Genomic DNA, 18,605 nt, shown 5'->3' on the forward strand with positions numbered 1-18,605 from the left:
ATTGTTATTTTCCGGCTGCTGTTTAATTATTGTTACTTATTTTTTATTTTTTACTCAACACTTTATTTTCTTAACTTCTTAAAGCATTGTTGGTTAAGGGCATGTAAGTAAGCATTTCAATGTAAGGTCTACACCTGTTGTATTCGGCGCATATGACAAATACAATTTGTTTTGATTTAATTTGAATGAGTAGGTGTGTCCAAAAGTTTGACTGGTACTGTATGTCTGTTACCCAAATAAATTCATTTCATTTCAAATTAAATTAAATGGTAATTTAACAATTTGATTTTGAATTTTAGGACCCCTTTAGTTTTACCAAAAATATATAAAATATATTTGATAGAATATTGAATTTGGCCTTCACGATTATAGCCCATAGGAACACATCGAATAACCCCTTCAGTAATCATAAGGAATGAGGTTTTAAAGTGACTTTATTGCTAAAGGTACTCTATAGGTGTAAACATACGCATTTTGTAGAAAGAGATAGCACTTGTATTTTCTAAGAAAGTAGCAGAAATGTGCAGAAAGTAGTTTTGAATGCATTTTATTGAACGGAAACAATAACAATCTTTTACTTATTTGACAACATAGTGATATATTCTTATATACTGTACAATGAGGAATTCAAAACCCATTTTTTTAACCATTGCCCCCACCCACAAGGTGTATAAACAAAAACAATAAATAAGAATAAAATTGTCAGGATTTGGACAGGATTATTCCGGTTTTGGTCACTAGATGCCCCATTGGGCTTTTTTGACCCTTTTGTTTTCCCTTGTTTCCAGTTATTATTTTCACCTGTGCCTCGTTTCCCTTGTATGTATTTAAACCCTTAGTTTTCCTCAGTTCTTTGCTCTGTGTTTGAATGTTAGCACCCAGCCCCAGCCATGCTGTGAACTTTTGTTACTCCAGCCGGTTTCTCTTGAGGTACTCTGTTTTTGTTCTCGTTTATTTATTTTCTTTGATTTTTCTTTTGAGGTTTTTTCCCTGCTGTGCTTACCACTTTTGTGGATTTACCTTATGACTTGGAGGATACCTTTTTTCTCTTGGAATTACTTTTGACGTTGTGGATTTATATTTTTTTGCCTGAAGTACTTTCCTTTTTACTTTATTAAAACACCGTCTCAAGTACTGCTATGTCTGCCTCATCTTCTGGGTTCTGCAGACTATTAGTGGCTCAGTTTGATAATTGACTGTTTCTCTCACCGGAGACCTGAGTTCGTAACCGGGTCCTGACAAAAATAAGATGATAGATACAAAACAAAAACGTGAACATAAAACAACCAACTCTAATTAGCGCTTGTAGGACAGTATGAAAATGTGTGTGCATGGAATTTTGTAGATGTATTTCTCACATGTGCAGCACACAGTATTTGTTTTACAGTCCTTTGTGTGGCAGAATTGGCATTTCCTCCTCTTGCCTACCCCAGCTGCAGCCTCAGGTGGATCAGGACAAGATTGAGCCACCCGAACAGCTTTCACAGGCGCATGAGAGGCTGCTGTGCGCTCGCTCCCTTTGAATGTGTGGGGTTACAAGGGCCTTTCCCAGCTGCTCCCGGAACAACCTTCTCTTGTTCCGCTTACCAGGCGTTCAGGTAGGGTTGACCTTGTTCCATATCATGAAGGCATTGTATGAGGACACATCAACCTTACTTTGCTACCTGACAACTTTACGGTTTTTAATTACCGTTTATATTTTTAGTTTTTCCCTCACTCAACATTATTTTATTCAACTTTTTCACTCCAAACGTTTTATCTGGACATGGTTCGTCAGGACTTCCAACAGCCGAAGCTAAGTAGTAACATTTACATGATGCCTTCTAATTGCAGTCGCTGTACTCATAATATACAGGAGAACGATCGCCTTGCGGCGAGGAAAGCTGTGCTGCAAGCCCAGCTTCAGACGCAATCGTTAGGCAAGGGTAATTTCAGTGTAGGAAAGGATGAAACAGCGGCTGTGCCACCAGTAAGTACAGATAGTAACGTTTAGTATAAATCCCCTCGCATGGTCCCCGCAGCCGGACAACTTTCTCATGGCTTCTGGAGGGAAATACTGTAGGAATGCTCAACCGGTGTCGCCCATTCAGCCGACAGAAACTTTCAACCAGTTCTCCCCATTAAGCAGCGAGTCGGAGTCAGAGGCCGAGCCCTCTCTGGTCTCTACCTCCCGTTACGGGATCTGAGACGCCGAAGCTTCCCACCATTAGCTCTGACAAATTGAAACCCTAGTCATTGGCGACTCCATTACCCACAGTATTAGACTTAAAACAAATCATCCAGCGATAATACACTGTTTACCAGGGGGCAGGGCTACCGATGTTAATGTGAGTCTGGAAGGAGAGTTTTCAGTCCATCCAGACACCTAGGTATTTGTAGTTGTCCACATATTCTAAGTCAGAGCCGTCCAGAGTAGTGATGCTGGACGGGCGGGCAGGTGTGGGCAGCGATCGGTTGAAGAGCATGCATTTAGTTTTACTTGCATTTAGGAGCAGTTGTAGGCCACTGAATGAGAGTTGTATGGCATTGAAGCTCGTTTGGAGGCTAGTTAACACAGTGTCCAAAGAAGGGCCAGAAGTATACAGAATGGTGTCGTCTGCGTAGAGGTGGATCAGAGAATTTTCTGCAGCAAGAGCGACATCATTGATGTATACAGAGAGAAGAGTCGGCCCGAGGATTGAACCCTGTGGCACCCCCATAGAGACTGACAGAGGTCCGGACAACAGGCCCTTCTATTTGACACACTGAACTCTGTCTGAGAAGTAGTTGGTGAACCAGGCGAGGCAGTCATTAGAGAAATCAAGGCTGTTGAGTCTGCCATTGGGTCTTGACTCACTGTTCTCAAATCGTGGCATTCTTGAGAAAGTGTGAAAGACTTTCAGTGGAATCGTGGCACGGAAAATCGCCCTTCCACTCTCTGCATCCCAGAGTCTACATGTAGCCTTGCCTCGGGACCTATACACACCCACTAAGTGTAGCAGCCCTATGTAGGCACGCAGGTCAATCTTCTCCATCCTGTTCCGGTTGTCTCCGTTATTACGGAAATATGTAATCTCCAGGATGATTTTTTTCAATGGCTTTTGTAATGAACATGTAGAATGCTGAGGCTATGTCCTCGGCATGGGCAACTGCATGTCTTGTGGGCCCTGGGGTCATCCTTATGACATTTTGTGCTGCCATCCTGCCCTGGTTGTCATATGGTGACAAGGACCATATTATTGTGCTGTTCTTCGACAAAACTGTTTCTCTTTCAGTTTGGGGGATTTCTTCTTCATCTGAAGATGATGCATCGTGCTCTGGGTTGTATTCTTCCCCATCTTCTTCTCCAGATACCCCCTCTTCTAAATCATTGTTCTCTTGTTCCTCCTGGACATCTGAAAAAAATCAGGCACTGAGACGTGCACTCATGGCTTCAGGCAAGAGAAAACTGGGGGGGACTGTCATCTGCAGCACCTGTATAGCCTCTAATTGCATTCCCCATTAATAAACAATGCTTTTAAGACATTTTTATTTTGTCTGAAACTATTTTTATTTTGTCTGAAACTGTTTTTATTTTCTCTGTGAACTGGAGTCATGTGTGGGGTCGTGGAGGGGAGATGCTGCACATGCACAAGAACGTTTTACTTTGTCTGTGTTCAATCAGTAGCACACATAATCTCAATTTCTCATTGTGTGCGCGTGTGTGTGTCTTTGTGGTTATTGTGGTATGTAAATGATTTTATAACTGGGGCTCAAAAATGACCCTAAGACAATCTTTGTACCCAGGTGGTGTACAGCTTTCATGGAAATATGAACAAAGGCAATGTTTCACTTTTTCTAATGTTGGGGTCACTCTAGGAAAAGTCATAAAATGTCAAGTTGAAAACATTTAGGGAGTTTCTCTGCTTTTAAACATAGTGGCTTAAGGGTAATTTTTGACACTTAAGACAACACAAGGGTAGAGCAGATTTGTACTCTTTAGTGTCAGGCCCTGACCTTAGTTCCTTGTTTATGTCTCTATTTTGGTTTGGTCAGGGCGTGAGTTGGGGTGGGCATTCTATGTTTTGTTCTATGTTTTGTATTTCTAGGTGTTTGGCCTGGTGTGGTTCTCAATCAGAGGCAGCTGTCTATCGTTGTCTGTGATTGAGAACCATACTTAGGTAGCCTCATTCCCACCTGTGCTTGGTGGGTAGTTGTTTCCTGTTGTGTGTCTGCACCAGCCAGAACTGTTTCGGTCGTTATTTTTGTTATTTCAGTGTTCATTTAATAAATATGGACACGTACCACGCTGCACCTTGGTCCTCTCCTTCCAACAGCCGTTACATTTAAGCTAGCCATAACAACAGCGTTGAATACTTATTAACTAAAGACATTTCAGATGTTCTTTTTCTATTAATGTATAAAATGTCTAAAAACGTAATTTGTTTATGACATCATGCGGTATTGTGTGTAAACCACTGACACAAAATCTTATTTAATCAATTTTATATAGTCTGTAACATTTTCTTTCTGAAAAAGTCAAGGAGTGTGAGTACTTCCTGAAGTGTATGATATCTGTTATGAGATCTCACTTGCTATACTTCCTCCAGCCAACATTTTGTTTGTCAGGCATTTCGGGAAATATACAACTCAGTGATTTACAGCCTGTTGAACATTTTCAAGTTCATAGCACTCAATATCTCTGAGTACGGTCTGTATAATGTATTATGTAGACCGCAACAACATTGATGAGATCCATTTTTGTTTATTTCAGTGTTATTACAATACATATATCTAAAGGGTTTTTGTTAATACATGTTTATTGGTGTATGGTTTTATATGACCTTATTTATTCAAAGGTTTTCAAAGTAATTTCCAAAGATTACAACGAATGGCTAGAGTTGGTTTACAATAAGGAAAAATATAGATGACAGAATAGACAATTAGGTTTACATGCTTATTTTATAATTAAATTAGTTAATTTCATTTATATGATATTATATGATTCATAAGCTATTGCAATATACTAAAACAAAATGTAAATATTAAATAGCAAAACATCACACAATTTCACAATGATACATACATTTTCTGGTATTGTGGCAGAATCAGCTTCATTACATTATAAGCATTATTTTGTGAATTATTTTCTATTGAGGCCAATTTTGTTTAAATAAATTAGACAAACATTTTTATGCTTCAAGACAGTATTAGTTGTTTCTTCACTTCTCTAAATCTTAATAGGTGAAGTTATATATGCTTTAATTATGGAATTTGTTATACTTAATGGGTTTAAATGAGTCCTAGAGTTATTCTGTTCAGAAGAAATAGATCAGCATGAAAGCAAGTAGTAAAGTGACCATTTCTTGAGGTCTGTTTCTTCCCATAGCGTTGCTGGAGGTATGCGAACACTCTGTAGTTTTCGTGGCTGCTGCTGGTGTCATTGTCGTGGTGGTTGCAGTAGTTGTAGCAGTAGTCGTAGCAGTGGTCGTAGCAGTGGTCGTAGCACTAGTCGTAGCAGTGGTCGGCAAGTTCCGGAGTTCTGTTAAAAAAAATCAGATTTGGACAATTTAAAAGCCTCTGCAAAGCCTTCCCCAAAGTCTGCAAAAATATAAAAGATGTAGGCTTTAAAACGATTCATCCTAATCAGGGATGATCAACTGGCGGTCAGCAGCCTCCTTTTAGTATATTTATACAGTACATTCGGAAAGTATTCAGACCCCTTGACATTTTCCCCATTTTGTTACATTACAGGCTTATTGTAAAATGTTTTTAACAGTTTTTTCCCCCTCATCAATCTACTCACAATACATCATGATGACAAAGAATAAACAGGTTTTTAGACATTGAATGTAAAAATAAAAAACAGAAATACCTTATTTACATAAGTATTCAAACCCTTTGCTATGAGACTTGAAATTAAGCTCAGTGATCATCCTTGAGATGTTTCTAAAACTTGATTTTAGTCCACCTGTGGTAAATTCAATTGATTGGACATGATTTGTAAAGACACACACCTGTCTATATAAGGTCCCACAGTTGAAAGGGCATGTCAAAGCAAAAACCAAGCCATGAGGTCGAAGGAATTGTCTGTAGAGCTCTGAGACAGGGATGTGTCTAGGCACACCTCTGGAGAAGGGTACCAAAACCTTTCTGCAGCATTGAAGGTCCCTAAGAACACAGTGGCCTCCATCATTCTTAAATGGAAGAAGTTTGGAACAACAAGCCTCTTCCTAGAGCTGGTTGCCTGGCCAAACTGAGTAATCAGGGGAAAAAGGCCTTGGTCAGGGAGGAGACCAAGAACATGATAGTCACCCTGACAGAGCTCTATACGTTCCTCTGTGGAGATGGGAGAACCTTCCAGAAGGACAACCATCTCTGCAGTTTTCAACCAATCAGGCCTTTATGGTAGTGTGGCCAGAAGGAAGCAACTTCTCAGTAAAACAGCCCGCTTGGAGTTAGTCAAAAGGCACCTATAGACTCTCAATCCATGAGAAACAAGATTATATGGTCTGATGAAACCAAGATTGTATTCTTTGGCGTAAATGCCAAGCGTCTTGTCTGCAGGAAACCTGACACCATCCCTATGGTGAAGCATGGTGGTGGCAGCATCATGCTGTGGGGATGTTTTACAGGTGTGCCAAGTTTGTAGAGTCATACCCAAATAGACACGAGGCTATAATTGCTGCCAAAGGTGCTTCAACAACTTATTGAGTAAACGTTCTGAATACTTATGTAAATGTTATATTCAGTGTTTATTTTTAAAACATTTGCAAAACTTTCTTCACCCATTTTTGCTTTGTCATTATGTGTGAAGATTGATGAGGGGGAAAAAACGATTTAACCTCTATGGGATCGGTTTCACTAAATTTGGACAATTGTTGATCAATATGCAATATTGTGACTAGAATGATGTTTTAAACAACAGCCACTTCCGGGACATCAACATGTCATTTATGGGCAGAAATCATAAATTGTTGTTAATCGAACTGCAGTGTCCAATTTACAGCATATATTACAGCAAAAAAATATGATGCTATTATTTTGAGGATAGTGAACAACAACAAAACACTTTTATCACAGGACCTGGTTTGATAATCTTGCTCTGATTTGTCATCCAGAGGGTCCCAGACATAAAATGTAGCATAGTTTTGTTTGATAAAATCCCTTTTTATATTCAAATGAAGGAACTGGGTTCTACAGTTTTACCCAACTGCTGTCATTTTAGAATAAGGCTGTAGCGTAACAAAATTTGGAAAACGTCAAGGGGTCTGAATACTTTCTGAATGCACTGTAGATATATACACAATATTTTTAGGGACTCAGTCAGGGTCTCAACTACTGTTGAGCATTACAATAATAGAATATACAAGGTGTAAAACTTCAAATTTTTTATCTCCGGCCCATGGCAAAATGTGTAGATTTGCAGCAAACTTGCTTTACAACAGCAACAATTTTGTTACGCCCCATGGCAAATGTGGGATGTGGGTATGAAGACCCACCAGCCACTGCAACCTCACGTTTTGTTGTGGCCCCCAACTCAATCAAAGTTGCCCATTCCTGATTCAAATAATCAGTGATATAAACCAGAGAACCAGAATCATTTTTGCTCACATCTATGGGTAAAGATCGTCTTATAAGAGACTACCATGATTGAAATGGTTTTGAAATGAGAAGATAGACCTTTAAATGAGGTACAGTATTTAAATTGTGATGTAATTTGGTCACGACTGATGAAACCAGGGCTGGTAAATAAGCTTTGGGCATACAAAACAACAACAACAACAACATGGTGTCCCAGATGAAAATATTGCTTCAAACAATCATTAGCACTGTATGAAATTTCATAAATATTGTGTTAAGATTCATCCTTACCAGCTTCGATACTGCCAGGAATAACATCTAAGAAAACCTTGTCCATGTTGATGGATGTCTTGAGGGATTCCACTATATCTGTAACGTTAGGGACCACTGACTGATTTGTGAAGAACACGTTGGTTGTCACACCCACAGACCCAGACCTAAAAATCAAAGAAGTAGAATGTGTGTGAAATGGGATAAAAGTTATTATTATTGGTTGTAGTTGTATTAGTATTTTTAAATAATGGTAAACGTAAATAACACATTTGTTCTAGCTGCAAGTAAGTTGTAGAAATATGAACCAAAATGAAAACTTAACATACCAGAAACTGATGATGATGATTCTGAGGAAGGTTACAGGATAGACACTTTTGTATCCTCGAGTCAACTGTAGAAAGATATCAGAGGGCATAATGAGTATTTTAAGGACAAAAAAATGATTTTAAGGACAAAAAAGATACCAAGAAAGATATTTTTTGTAAATGTCCATTTCAATATTTCTATTAATGACAACTTTTACCTCAGTTGTGACATTTAAAGCCAAAGTAATGTAATCCAAGGAACTTGAATTTCCGTAGGCTTCGATAAACGTACGGTACATCCGGAACTTTAGAATAAGTACACCTTCATTTGACGTTGGAGGGTTTGTGGATGCGGTGGTTGGGGAAACAGTTGTTGTTGTCTTAGCAGCTGTAGTTGATGTTGGTGTAGCTGTGGTAGTTACAGCAGCTGTGGTTGTTGTGGCTGAAACATGGGTCGTTGTGTGGTGGGTGTTGGTGGTCTTTGCGGCAACTGTGGTTGTCGATGGTGAAGCTGTGTGTGTAGTGGGAGCTGCTGTGGTTGATGTTGGCACTGCTGTGGTTGTTGTGGGAGCAGTTGTAGTTGTTGTAGGGGTGGCTGTTGTCATAGCGGCAGCTGTGGATGTTGTTCGTGCAAATGTTGTGGTTGTGGGAGCACTTGCGGTTGTTGTGGGTGAACCTGTTATTGTAGTTGGAGCAGATGTGGTTGTGGTAGTTAGGACGTTGGTTGTTGTCGCTGCATCTTTTGTTGGTTTTGTGGGAGCAGCTGTGGTTGTTGTGGAAGAAGCTGTGGTTGTTGTTGGTGCAACTGTGGTTGTTGTCCCCTCAGCTGTACTTGTTGAAGCCTCCACAGTAGATGTTATTGGAGTTGCTGAGGTTGTGGTTGGTGCAGATGTGGATGTAGTGGGAGCAGCTGTATTTGTTGTGGGCGAGGTTTTGGGTCTTGTTGCTGTAGCTGTGGTTGTTGTATCAGCAGCTGTGGTTGATCTGGGAGCAGATGTGGTTGTTGTGGAAGATGATGTGGTTGTTGCTGGTGCAATTGTGGATTTTGTGTCCTCAGCTGTACTTGTTGAAGCATCTGCTGTAGATGTTATTGGAGTTGCTATGGTTGTGCTTGGTGCAGATGTGATTGTAGTTGGAGCAGATGTGGTTGTGGTGGGCAGGACATTGGTTACTGTTGCTGCATCTTTTGTTGTTGTAGCAACACCAGATGTTGCTGTGGGAGCAGCTGTGGTTGTTGTTGGAGCACCTGTGGTTGTTGTTTCCTCAGCTGTACTTGTTGAATCCTCCACTGTAGATGTTATTGGAGTTGCTGTGGTTGGGGTTGGTGCAGATGTGGTTGTTGTGGGAGCAGCTGTGTTTGTAGTGGGAGCAGATGTGGTTGTTGTGGGAGCAGATGTGGTTGTGGAATAAATTTCAGTTGATGGATCTGCTGTTGTTGTGGGAGCACTTGCGGTTGTTGTGGGTGAATCTGTTATTGTAGTTGGAGCAGATGTGCTTGTGGTGGTTAGGACGTTGGTTGTTGTTGCTGCATCTTTTGTTGTTGTATCAACACCAGTTGTTGTTGTGGGTATAGCTTTGGTTGTTGTGGAAGAAGCTGACGTTGTTGTCGGTGCAACTTTGTTTGTTGTTTCCTCAGCTGTACGTGTTGAAGCCTCCGCAGTAGATGTTATTGGAGTTGCTGTGGTTGTGGTTGGTGCAGATGTGGTTGTAGTGGGAGCAGCTGTGTTTGTTGTGGGCGAGGTTTTGGGTCTTGTTGCTGTAGCTGTTGTTGTTGTATCAGCAGCTGTGGTTGTTGTGGGAGCAGCTGTGGTTGTTGTGGAAGATGATATGGTTGTTGCTGGTGCAATTGTGGATTTTGTGTCCTCAGCTGTACTTGTTGAAGCGTCTGCTGTAGATGTTATTGGATTTGCTGTGGTTGTGCTTGGGGCAGATGTGGTTGTGGTGGGAGCAGATGTGGTTGTTGTGGGAGCAGATGTGGTTGTTGTGGGTGAATCTGTTATTGTAGTTGGAGCAGATGTGCTTGTGGTGGTTAGGACGTTGGTTGTTGTTGTTGCATCTTTTGTTGTTGTATCAAAACCAGTTGTTGTTGTGGGAGCAGCTTTGGTTGTTGTGGAAGAAGCTGACATTGTTGTCGGTGCAACTGTGTTTGTTGTTTCCTCAGCTGTACTTGTTGAAGTCTCCGTTGTAGATGTTATTGGAGTTGCTGTGGTTGTGGTTGGTGCAGATGTGGTTGTTGTGGGAGCAGCTGTGTTTGTAGTGGGAGCAGCTGTGGTTGTTGTGGAAGAAGATGTGGTTGTGGAATAAATTTCAGTTGATGGATCTGCTGTTGTTGTGGGAGCACTTGCGGTTGTTGTGGGTGAATCTGTTATTGAAGTTGAAGCAGATGTGCTTGTGGTGGTTAGGACGTTGGTTGTTGTTGCTGCATCTTTTGTTGTTGTATCAAAACCAGTTGTTGTTGTGGGAGCAGCTTTGGTTGTTGTGGAAGAAGCTGACATTGTTGTCGGTGCAACTGTGTTTGTTTTTTCCTCAGCTGTACTTGTTGAAGCCTCCGCTGTAGATGTTATTGGAGTTGCTGTGGTTGTGGTTGGTGCAGATGTGGTTGTAGTGGGAGCAGCTGTATTTGTTGTGGGTGAGGTTTTGGTTCTTGTTGCTGTAACTGTTGTTGTTGTTGTATCAGCAGCTGTGGTTGTTGTGGGAGCAGCTGTGGTTGTTGTGGAAGAGGCTGTGGTTGTTGTTGGTGCAACTGTGGTTGTTGTTTCCTCAGCTGTACTTGTTGAAGTCTCCGTTGTAGATGTTATTGGAGTTGCTGTGGTTGTGGTTGGTGCAGATGTGGTTGTTGTGGGAGCAGCTGTGTTTGTAGTGGGAGCAGCTGTGGTTGTTGTGGAAGAAGATGTGGTTGTGGAATAAATTTCAGTTGATGGATCTGCTGTTGTTGTGGGAGCACTTGCGGTTGTTGTGGGTGAATCTGTTATTGAAGTTGGAGCAGATGTGCTTGTGGTGGTTAGGACGTTGGTTGTTGTTGCTGCATCTTTTGTTGTTGTATCAACACCAGTTGTTGTTGTGGGAGCAGCTTTGGTTGTTGTGGAAGAAGCTGACGTTGTTGTCGGTGCAACTGTGTTTGTTGTTTCCTCAGCTGTACTTGTTGAAGCCTCCGCTGTAGATGTTATTGGAGTTGCTGTGGTTGTGGTTGGTGTAGATGTGGTTGTTGTGGGAGCATCTGTGTTTGTAGTGGGAGCAGCTGTGGTTGTTGTGGGCAAGGTTTTGGGTGTTGTTGCTGTAGCTGTTGTTGTTTCAGCAGCTGTGGTTGTTGTGGGTGCAGATGTGGTTGTGGAAAAAACTTCAGTTGATGGATCTGCTGTTGTTGTGGGAGCACTTGCGGTTGTTGTGGGTGAATCTGTTATTGAAGTTGGAGCAGATGTGCTTGTGGTGGTTAGGACGTTGGTTGTTGTTGCTGCATCTTTTGTTGTTGTATCAACACCAGTTGTTGTTGTGGGAGCAGTTTTGGTTGTTGTGGAAGAAGCTGACGTTGTTGTCGGTGCAACTGTGTTTGTTGTTTCCTCAGCTGTACTTGTTGAAGCCTCCGCTGTAGATGTTATTGGAGTTGCTGTGGTTGTGGTTGGTGTAGATGTGGTTGTTGTGGGAGCATCTGTGTTTGTAGTGGGAGCAGCTGTGGTTGTTGTGGGCAAGGTTTTGGGTGTTGTTGCTGTAGCTGTTGTTGTTTCAGCAGCTGTGGTTGTTGTGGGTGCAGATGTGGTTGTGGAAAAAACTTCAGTTGATGGATCTGCTGTTGTTGTGGGAGCACTTGCGGTTGTTGTGGGTGAATCTGTTATTGAAGTTGGAGCAGATGTGCTTGTGGTGGTTAGGACGTTGGTTGTTGTTGCTGCATCTTTTGTTGTTGTATCAACACCAGTTGTTGTTGTGGGAGCAGCTTTGGTTGTTGTGGAAGAAGCTGACGTTGTTGTCGGTGCAACTGTGTTTGTTGTTTCCTCAGCTGTACTTGTTGAAGCCTCCGCTGTAGATGTTATTGGAGTTGCTGTGGTTGTGGTTGGTGTAGATGTGGTTGTTGTGGGAGCATCTGTGTTTGTAGTGGGAGCAGCTGTGGTTGTTGTGGGCAAGGTTTTGGGTGTTGTTGCTGTAGCTGTTGTTGTTTCAGCAGCTGTGGTTGTTGTGGGTGCAGATGTGGTTGTGGAAAAAACTTCAGTTGATGGATCTGCTGTTGTTGTGGGAGCACTTGCGGTTGTTGTGGGTGAATCTGTTATTGAAGTTGGAGCAGATGTGCTTGTGGTGGTTAGGACGTTGGTTGTTGTTGCTGCATCTTTTGTTGTTGTATCAACACCAGTTGTTGTTGTGGGAGCAGTTTTGGTTGTTGTGGAAAAAGCTGACGTTGTTGTCGGTGCAACTGTGTTTGTTGTTTCCTCAGCTGTACTTGTTGAAGCCTCCGCTGTAGATGTTATTGGAGTTGCTGTGGTTGTGGTTGGTGTAGATGTGGTTGTTGTGGGAGCATCTGTGTTTGTAGTGGGAGCAGCTGTGGTTGTTGTGGGCAAGGTTTTGGGTGTTGTTGCTGTAGCTGTTGTTGTTTCAGCAGCTGTGGTTGTTGTGGGTGCAGATGTGGTTGTGGAAAAAACTTCAGTTGATGGATCTGCTGTTGTTGTGGGAGCACTTGCAGTTGTTGTGGGTGAATCTGTTATTGAAGTTGGAGCAGATGTGCTTGTGGTGGTTAGGACGTTGGTTGTTGTTGCTGCATCTTTTGTTGTTGTTGCAACACCAGTTGTTGTTGTGGGAGCAGCTGTGGTTGTTGTGGAAGAAGCTTTGGTTGTTGTTGGTGCAACTGTGTTTGTTGTTTCCTCAGCTGTACTTGTTGAAGTCTCCGCTGTAGATGTTATTGGAGTTGCTGTGGTTGTGGTTGGTGCAGATGTGGTTGTTGTGGGAGCAGCTGTGGTTGTTGTGGGCGAGGTTTTGAGTGTTGTTGCTGTAGCTGTTGTTGTTGTATCAGCAGCTGTGGTTGTTGTGGGCGAAGTTTTGGGTGCTGTTGCTGTAGCTGTTGTTGTTGTATCAGCAGCTGTGGTTGTTGTGGGAGCCGCTGTGGTTGTTGTTGGTGCAACTGTGGTTGTTGTTTCCTCAGCTGTACTTGTTGAAGTCTCCGCTGTAGATGTTAATGGAGTTGCTGTGGTTTTGGTTGGTGTAGATGTGGTTGTTGTGGAAGCAGCTGTGTTTTTAGTGGGAGCAGCTGTTGTTGTTGTGGGCGTGGTTTTGGCTGTTGTTGCTGTAGCTGTTGTTGTTGTATCAGCAGCTGTGGTTGTTGTGGGCGAAGTTTTGGTTGTTGTTGTTGTAGCTGTAGCTGTTGTTGTTGTATCAGCAGCTGTGGTTGTTGTGGGAGCAGCCGTGGTCGTTGTGGAAGATGATGTGGTTGTTGCCGTTGCAATTGTGGATTTTGTGTCCTTAGCTGTACTTGTTGAAGCGTCTGCTGTAGATGTTCTTGGAGTTGCTGTGGTTGTGGTTGATGCAGATGTGGTTGTAGTGGGAGCAGCTGTATTTGTTGTGGGCGAGGTTTTGGGTCTTGTTGCTGTAGCTGTGGTTGTTGTATCAGCAGCTGTGGTTGATGTGGGAGCAGCTGTGGTTGTTGTGGGAGTAGCTGTGGTTGTTGTGGAAGAAGCTTTGGTTGTTGTTGGTGCAACTGTGTTTGTTGTTTCCTCAGCTGTACTTGTTGAAGTCTCCGCTGTAGATGTTATTGGAGTTGCTGTGGTTGTGGTTGGTGCAGATGTGGTTGTTGTGGGAGCAGCTGTGTTAGTAGTGGGAGCAGCTGTGGTTGTTGTGGGCGAGGTTTTGGGTGTTGTTGCTGTAGCTGTTGTTGTTGTTGTTGTTTCACCAGCTGTGGTTGTTGTGTGTGCAGATGTGGTTGTGGAAAAAACTTCAGTTGATGGATCTGCTGTTGTTGTGGGAGCACTTGCGGTTGTTGTGGGTGAATCTGTTATTGAAGTTGGAGCAGATGTGCTTGTGGTGGTTAGGACGTTGGTTGTTGTTGCTGCATCTTTTGTTGTTGTATCAACACCAGTTGTTGTTGTGGGAGCAGCTTTGGTTGTTGTGGAAGAAGCTGACGTTGTTGTCGGTGCAACTGTGTTTGTTGTTTCCTCAGCTGTACTTGTTGAAGCCTCCGCTGTAGATGTTATTGGAGTTGCTGTGGTTGTGGTTGGTGTAGATGTGGTTGTTGTGGGAGCATCTGTGTTTGTAGTGGGAGCAGCTGTGGTTGTTGTGGGCAAGGTTTTGGGTGTTGTTGCTGTAGCTGTTGTTGTTTCAGCAGCTGTGGTTGTTGTGGGTGCAGATGTGGTTGTGGAAAAAACTTCAGTTGATGGATCTGCTGTTGTTGTGGGAGCACTTGCGGTTGTTGTGGGTGAATCTGTTATTGAAGTTGGAGCAGATGTGCTTGTGGTGGTTAGGACGTTGGTTGTTGTTGCTGCATCTTTTGTTGTTGTTGCAACACCAGTTGTTGTTGTGGGAGCAGCTGTGGTTGTTGTGGAAGAAGCTTTGGTTGTTGTTGGTGCAACTGTGTTTGTTGTTTCCTCAGCTGTACTTGTTGAAGTCTCCGCTGTAGATGTTATTGGAGTTGCTGTGGTTGTGGTTGGTGCAGATGTGGTTGTTGTGGGAGCAGCTGTGGTTGTTGTGGGCGAGGTTTTGGGTGTTGTTGCTGTAGCTGTTGTTGTTGTATCAGCAGCTGTGGTTGTTGTGGGCGAAGTTTTGGGTGCTGTTGCTGTAGCTGTTGTTGTTGTATCAGCAGCTGTGGTTGTTGTGGGAGCCGCTGTGGTTGTTGTTGGTGCAACTGTGGTTGTTGTTTCCTCAGCTGTACTTGTTGAAGTCTCCGCTGTAGATGTTAATGGAGTTGCTGTGGTTTTGGTTGGTGTAGATGTGGTTGTTGTGGAAGCAGCTGTGTTTGTAGTGGGAGCAGCTGTTGTTGTTGTGGGCGTGGTTTTGGCTGTTGTTGCTGTAGCTGTTGTTGTTGTATCAGCAGCTGTGGTTGTTGTGGGCGAAGTTTTGGTTGTTGTTGTTGTAGCTGTAGCTGTTGTTGTTGTATCAGCAGCTGTGGTTGTTGTGGGAGCAGCTGTGGTCGTTGTGGAAGATGATGTGGTTGTTGCCGTTGCAATTGTGGATTTTGTGTCCTTAGCTGTACTTGTTGAAGCGTCTGCTGTAGATGTTCTTGGAGTTGCTTTGGTTGTGGTTGATGCAGATGTGGTTGTAGTGGGAGCAGCTGTATTTGTTGTGGGCGAGGTTTTGGGTCTTGTTGCTGTAGCTGTGGTTGTTGTATCAGCAGCTGTGGTTGATGTGGGAGCAGCTGTGGTTGTTGTGGGAGCAGCTGTGGTTGTTGTGGGAGTAGCTGTGGTTGTTGTGGAAGAAGCTTTGGTTGTTGTTGGTGCAACTGTGTTTGTTGTTTCCTCAGCTGTACTTGTTGAAGTCTCCGCTGTAGATGTTATTGGAGTTGCTGTGGTTGTGGTTGGTGCAGATGTGGTTGTTGTGGGAGCAGCTGTGTTAGTAGTGGGAGCAGCTGTGGTTGTTGTGGGCGAGGTTTTGGGTGTTGTTGCTGTAGCTGTTGTTGTTGTTGTTGTTTCACCAGCTGTGGTTGTTGTGTGTGCAGATGTGGTTGTGGAAAAAACTTCAGTTGATGGATCTGCTGTTGTTGTGGGAGCACTTGCGGTTGTTGTGGGTGAATCTGTTATTGAAGTTGGAGCAGATGTGCTTGTGGTGGTTAGAACGTTGATTGTTGTTGCTGCATCTTTTGTTGTTGTAGCAACACCAGTTGTTGTTGTGGGAGCAGCTTTGGTTGTTGTGGAAGAAGCTGTGGTTGTTGTTGGTGCAACTGTGGTTGTTGTTTCCTCAGCTGTACTTGTTGAAGTCTCCGCTGTAGATGTTATTGGAGTTAATGTGGTTGTGGTTGTGGTTGGTGCAGATGTGGTTGTTGTGGGAGCAGCTTTGGTTGTTGTGGGCGAGGTTTTGGGTGTTGTTGCTGTAGCTGTTGTTTTTGTATCAGCAGCTGTGGTTGTTGTGGGCGAAGTTTTGGGTGCTGTTGCTGTAGCTGTTGTTGTTGTATCAGCAGCTGTCGTTGTTGTGGGAGCAGCTGTAGTTGTTGTTGGTGCAACTGTGGTTGTTGTTTCCTCAGCTGTACTTGTTGAAGTCTCCGCTGTAGATGTTATTGGAGTTGCTGTGGTTGTGGTTGTTGTGGGAGCAGCTGTGTTTGTAGTGGGAGCAGCTGTGGTTGTTGTGGGCGTGGTTTTGGGTGCTTTTGCTGTAGCTGTTGTTGTTGTATCAGCAGCTGTGGTTGTTGTGGGCGAAGTTTTGGGTGCTGTTGCTGTAGCTGTTGTTGTTGTATCAGCAGCTGTGGTTGTTGTTGGTGCAACTCTGGTTGTTGTTTCCTCAGCTGTACTTGTTGAAGTCTCCGCTGTAGATGTTATTGGAGTTGCTGTGGTTGTGGTTGGTGCAGATGTGGTTGTTGTGGAAGCAGCTGTGTTTGTAGTGGGAGCAGCTGTGGTTTTTGTGGGCGTGGTTTTGGCTGTTGTTGCTGTAGCTGTTGTTGTTGTATCAGCAGCTGTGGTTGTTGTGGGAGCAGCTGTGGTTGTTGTTGGTGCAACTTTGGTTGTTGTTTCCTCAGCTGTACTTGTTGAAGTCTCCGCTGTAGATGTTATTGGAGTTGCTGTGGTTGTGGTTGGTGTAGATGTGGTTGTTGTGGAAGCAGCTGTGTTTGTAGTGGGAGCAGCTGTGGTTTTTGTGGGCGTGGTTTTGGCTGTTGTTGCTGTAGCTGTTGTTGTTGTATCAGCAGCTGTGGTTGTTGTGGGCGAAGTTTTGGTTGTTGTTGTTGTAGCTGTAGCTGTTGTTGTTGTATCAGCAGCTTTGGTTGTTGTGGGAGCAGCTGTGGTCTTTGTGGAAGATGATGTGGTTGTTGCTGGTGCAATTGTGGATTTTGTGTCCTTAGCTGTACTTGTTGAAGAGTCTGCTGTAGATGTTATTGGAGTTGCTGTGTTTGTCGTTGTGGTTGGTGCAGCTGTGGTTGTTGTGGGAGCAGCTGTTGTTGTTGTGGAAGAAGCTTTTATTGTTGTTGGTGCAACTGTGGTTGTTGTTTCCTCAGCTGTACTTGTTGAAGTCTCTGTTGTAGATGTTATTGGAGTTGCTGTGGTTGTGGTTGGTGTAGATGTGGTTGTTGTGGAAGCAGCTGTGGTTGTAGTGGGAGCAGCTGTGGTTGTTGTGGGAGCAGCTGTGGTTGTTGTGGGAGCCGCTGTGGTTGTTGTTGGTGCAACTGTGGTTGTTGTTTCCTCAGCTGTACTTGTTGAAGTCTCCGCTGTAGATGTTATTGGAGTTGCTGTGGTTGTGGTTGGTGTAGATGTGGTTGTTGTGGAAGCAGCTGTGTTTGTAGTGGGAGCAGCTGTGGTTGTTGTGGGCGAGGTTTTGGGTGTTGTTGCTGTAGCTGTTGTTGTTGTTTCACCAGCTGTGGTTGTTGTGTGTGCAGATGTGGTTGTGGAATATACTTCAGTTGATGGATCTGCTGTTGTTGTGGGAGCACTTGCGGTTGTTGTGGGTGAATCTGTTATTGAAGTTGGAGCAGATGTGCTTGTGGTGGTTAGGACGTTGGTTGTTGTTGCTGCATCTTTTGTTGTTGTAGCAACACCAGTTGTTGTTGTGGGAGCAGCTGTGGTTGTTGTGGAAGAAGCTGTGGTTGTTGTTGGTGCAACTGTGGTTGTTGTTTGCTCAGCTGTACTTGTTGAAGCCTCCGCTGTAGATGTTTTTGGAGTTGCTGTGGTTGTGGTTGGTGCAGATGTGGTTGTTGTGGGAGCATCTGGGGTTGTTATGGGGACAACTGTGGTTGTTGGAGCTGTGGATATGGTTTTCGGAGCTACGGCTGTGGTTGTCATTGACGCAGATGTGGTTGATTCAATTGCAGCTGTGATTGTTGTAGCCACAGTTGTACTTGTCAGAGCCACAGCTGTAGATGTCATTGGTGTGGCTGTGGTTGTTGTTGGAACATCTGTTGTTGTTTCGGGAGCAGCTGTGGTTATTGTTGGCATGGCTGTGGTTATTGTTGGCATGGCTGTGGTTGTCGTAGCAGCAGCTGTGGTTGTTGTAGGGGACGCTGTGGTAATTGTGGGAGCAGCTGTCATTGTGTTGGTAGTCGTAGTAGCAGTCGTGTTATTCTGGAGTTCTGTATAAAAAGAAATTGATTACGACCATTAAAATGCTCTACAAAATCTGAAAAACGCGCTGAACTAAATTTGTTTGGCAACCCAATACCAAAGTCCCGGGACAACTCGGACAACTACTCTACCCCCCATAATGTGTTTGAATTGTATTATGTGTTGTGTTTAGATGAATCCTTACCAGCTTTGATACTGCCAATAATAACATCTAAGAAGACTGATAACGTGTCGATCAAAATCTTGAGGGAGAACTCTACAAGTGTAACGTTAGGGACCACAGGCTGGCTCGTGAAGATCAAGATAGCTGTCACAC

General features: G+C 43.5%; 1 protein-coding gene and 1 long non-coding RNA gene across 2 annotated transcripts; both read right to left on the minus strand.

Annotated features, from left to right (window-relative positions):
* Positions 1-4,768: 4,768 nt before the first annotated feature.
* LOC129854798 (uncharacterized) lies at positions 4,769-8,208 on the minus strand. Its single transcript, XR_008759382.1, has 3 exons — positions 8,142-8,208; positions 7,834-7,979; positions 4,769-5,500 (listed from the first exon to the last, which is right to left on the minus strand). It is a non-coding gene; the product is annotated as an uncharacterized LOC129854798 (long non-coding RNA).
* Positions 8,209-8,260: 52 nt separating this feature from the next.
* On the minus strand, positions 8,261-18,010 carry LOC129856121 (mucin-2-like). The gene is made up of 4 exons (XM_055924226.1): positions 17,324-18,010; positions 16,374-16,545; positions 12,547-16,233; positions 8,261-11,577 (listed from the first exon to the last, which is right to left on the minus strand). Exons 1-4 carry the CDS (start codon positions 18,008-18,010, stop codon positions 8,261-8,263), a joined length of 7,863 nt encoding a protein of 2,620 aa, XP_055780201.1.
* Positions 18,011-18,605: the final 595 nt, after the last annotated feature.

The sequence above is a fragment of the Salvelinus fontinalis genome, chromosome 5 (genome assembly GCF_029448725.1).
Source record: "Salvelinus fontinalis isolate EN_2023a chromosome 5, ASM2944872v1, whole genome shotgun sequence".
Classification (NCBI taxonomy): Eukaryota; Metazoa; Chordata; class Actinopteri; order Salmoniformes; family Salmonidae; genus Salvelinus; species Salvelinus fontinalis.

Coding starts and splice junctions, on each gene's coding strand:
- LOC129856121 (XM_055924226.1), bottom strand. CDS start 18,010: ATGACAACCACAGCCGTAGCTCCGAAAACCATATCCACAGCTCCAACA. Junction 16,546..17,323: donor CAACCACAGCTGCTCCCACT/ACAACCACAGCT, acceptor TAACATCTACAG/CGGAGACTTCAACAAGTACA. Junction 16,234..16,373: donor GCAAAAGCACCCAAAACCAC/GCCCACAACAAC, acceptor TTGCACCAACAA/CAACTACAGCTGCTCCCACA.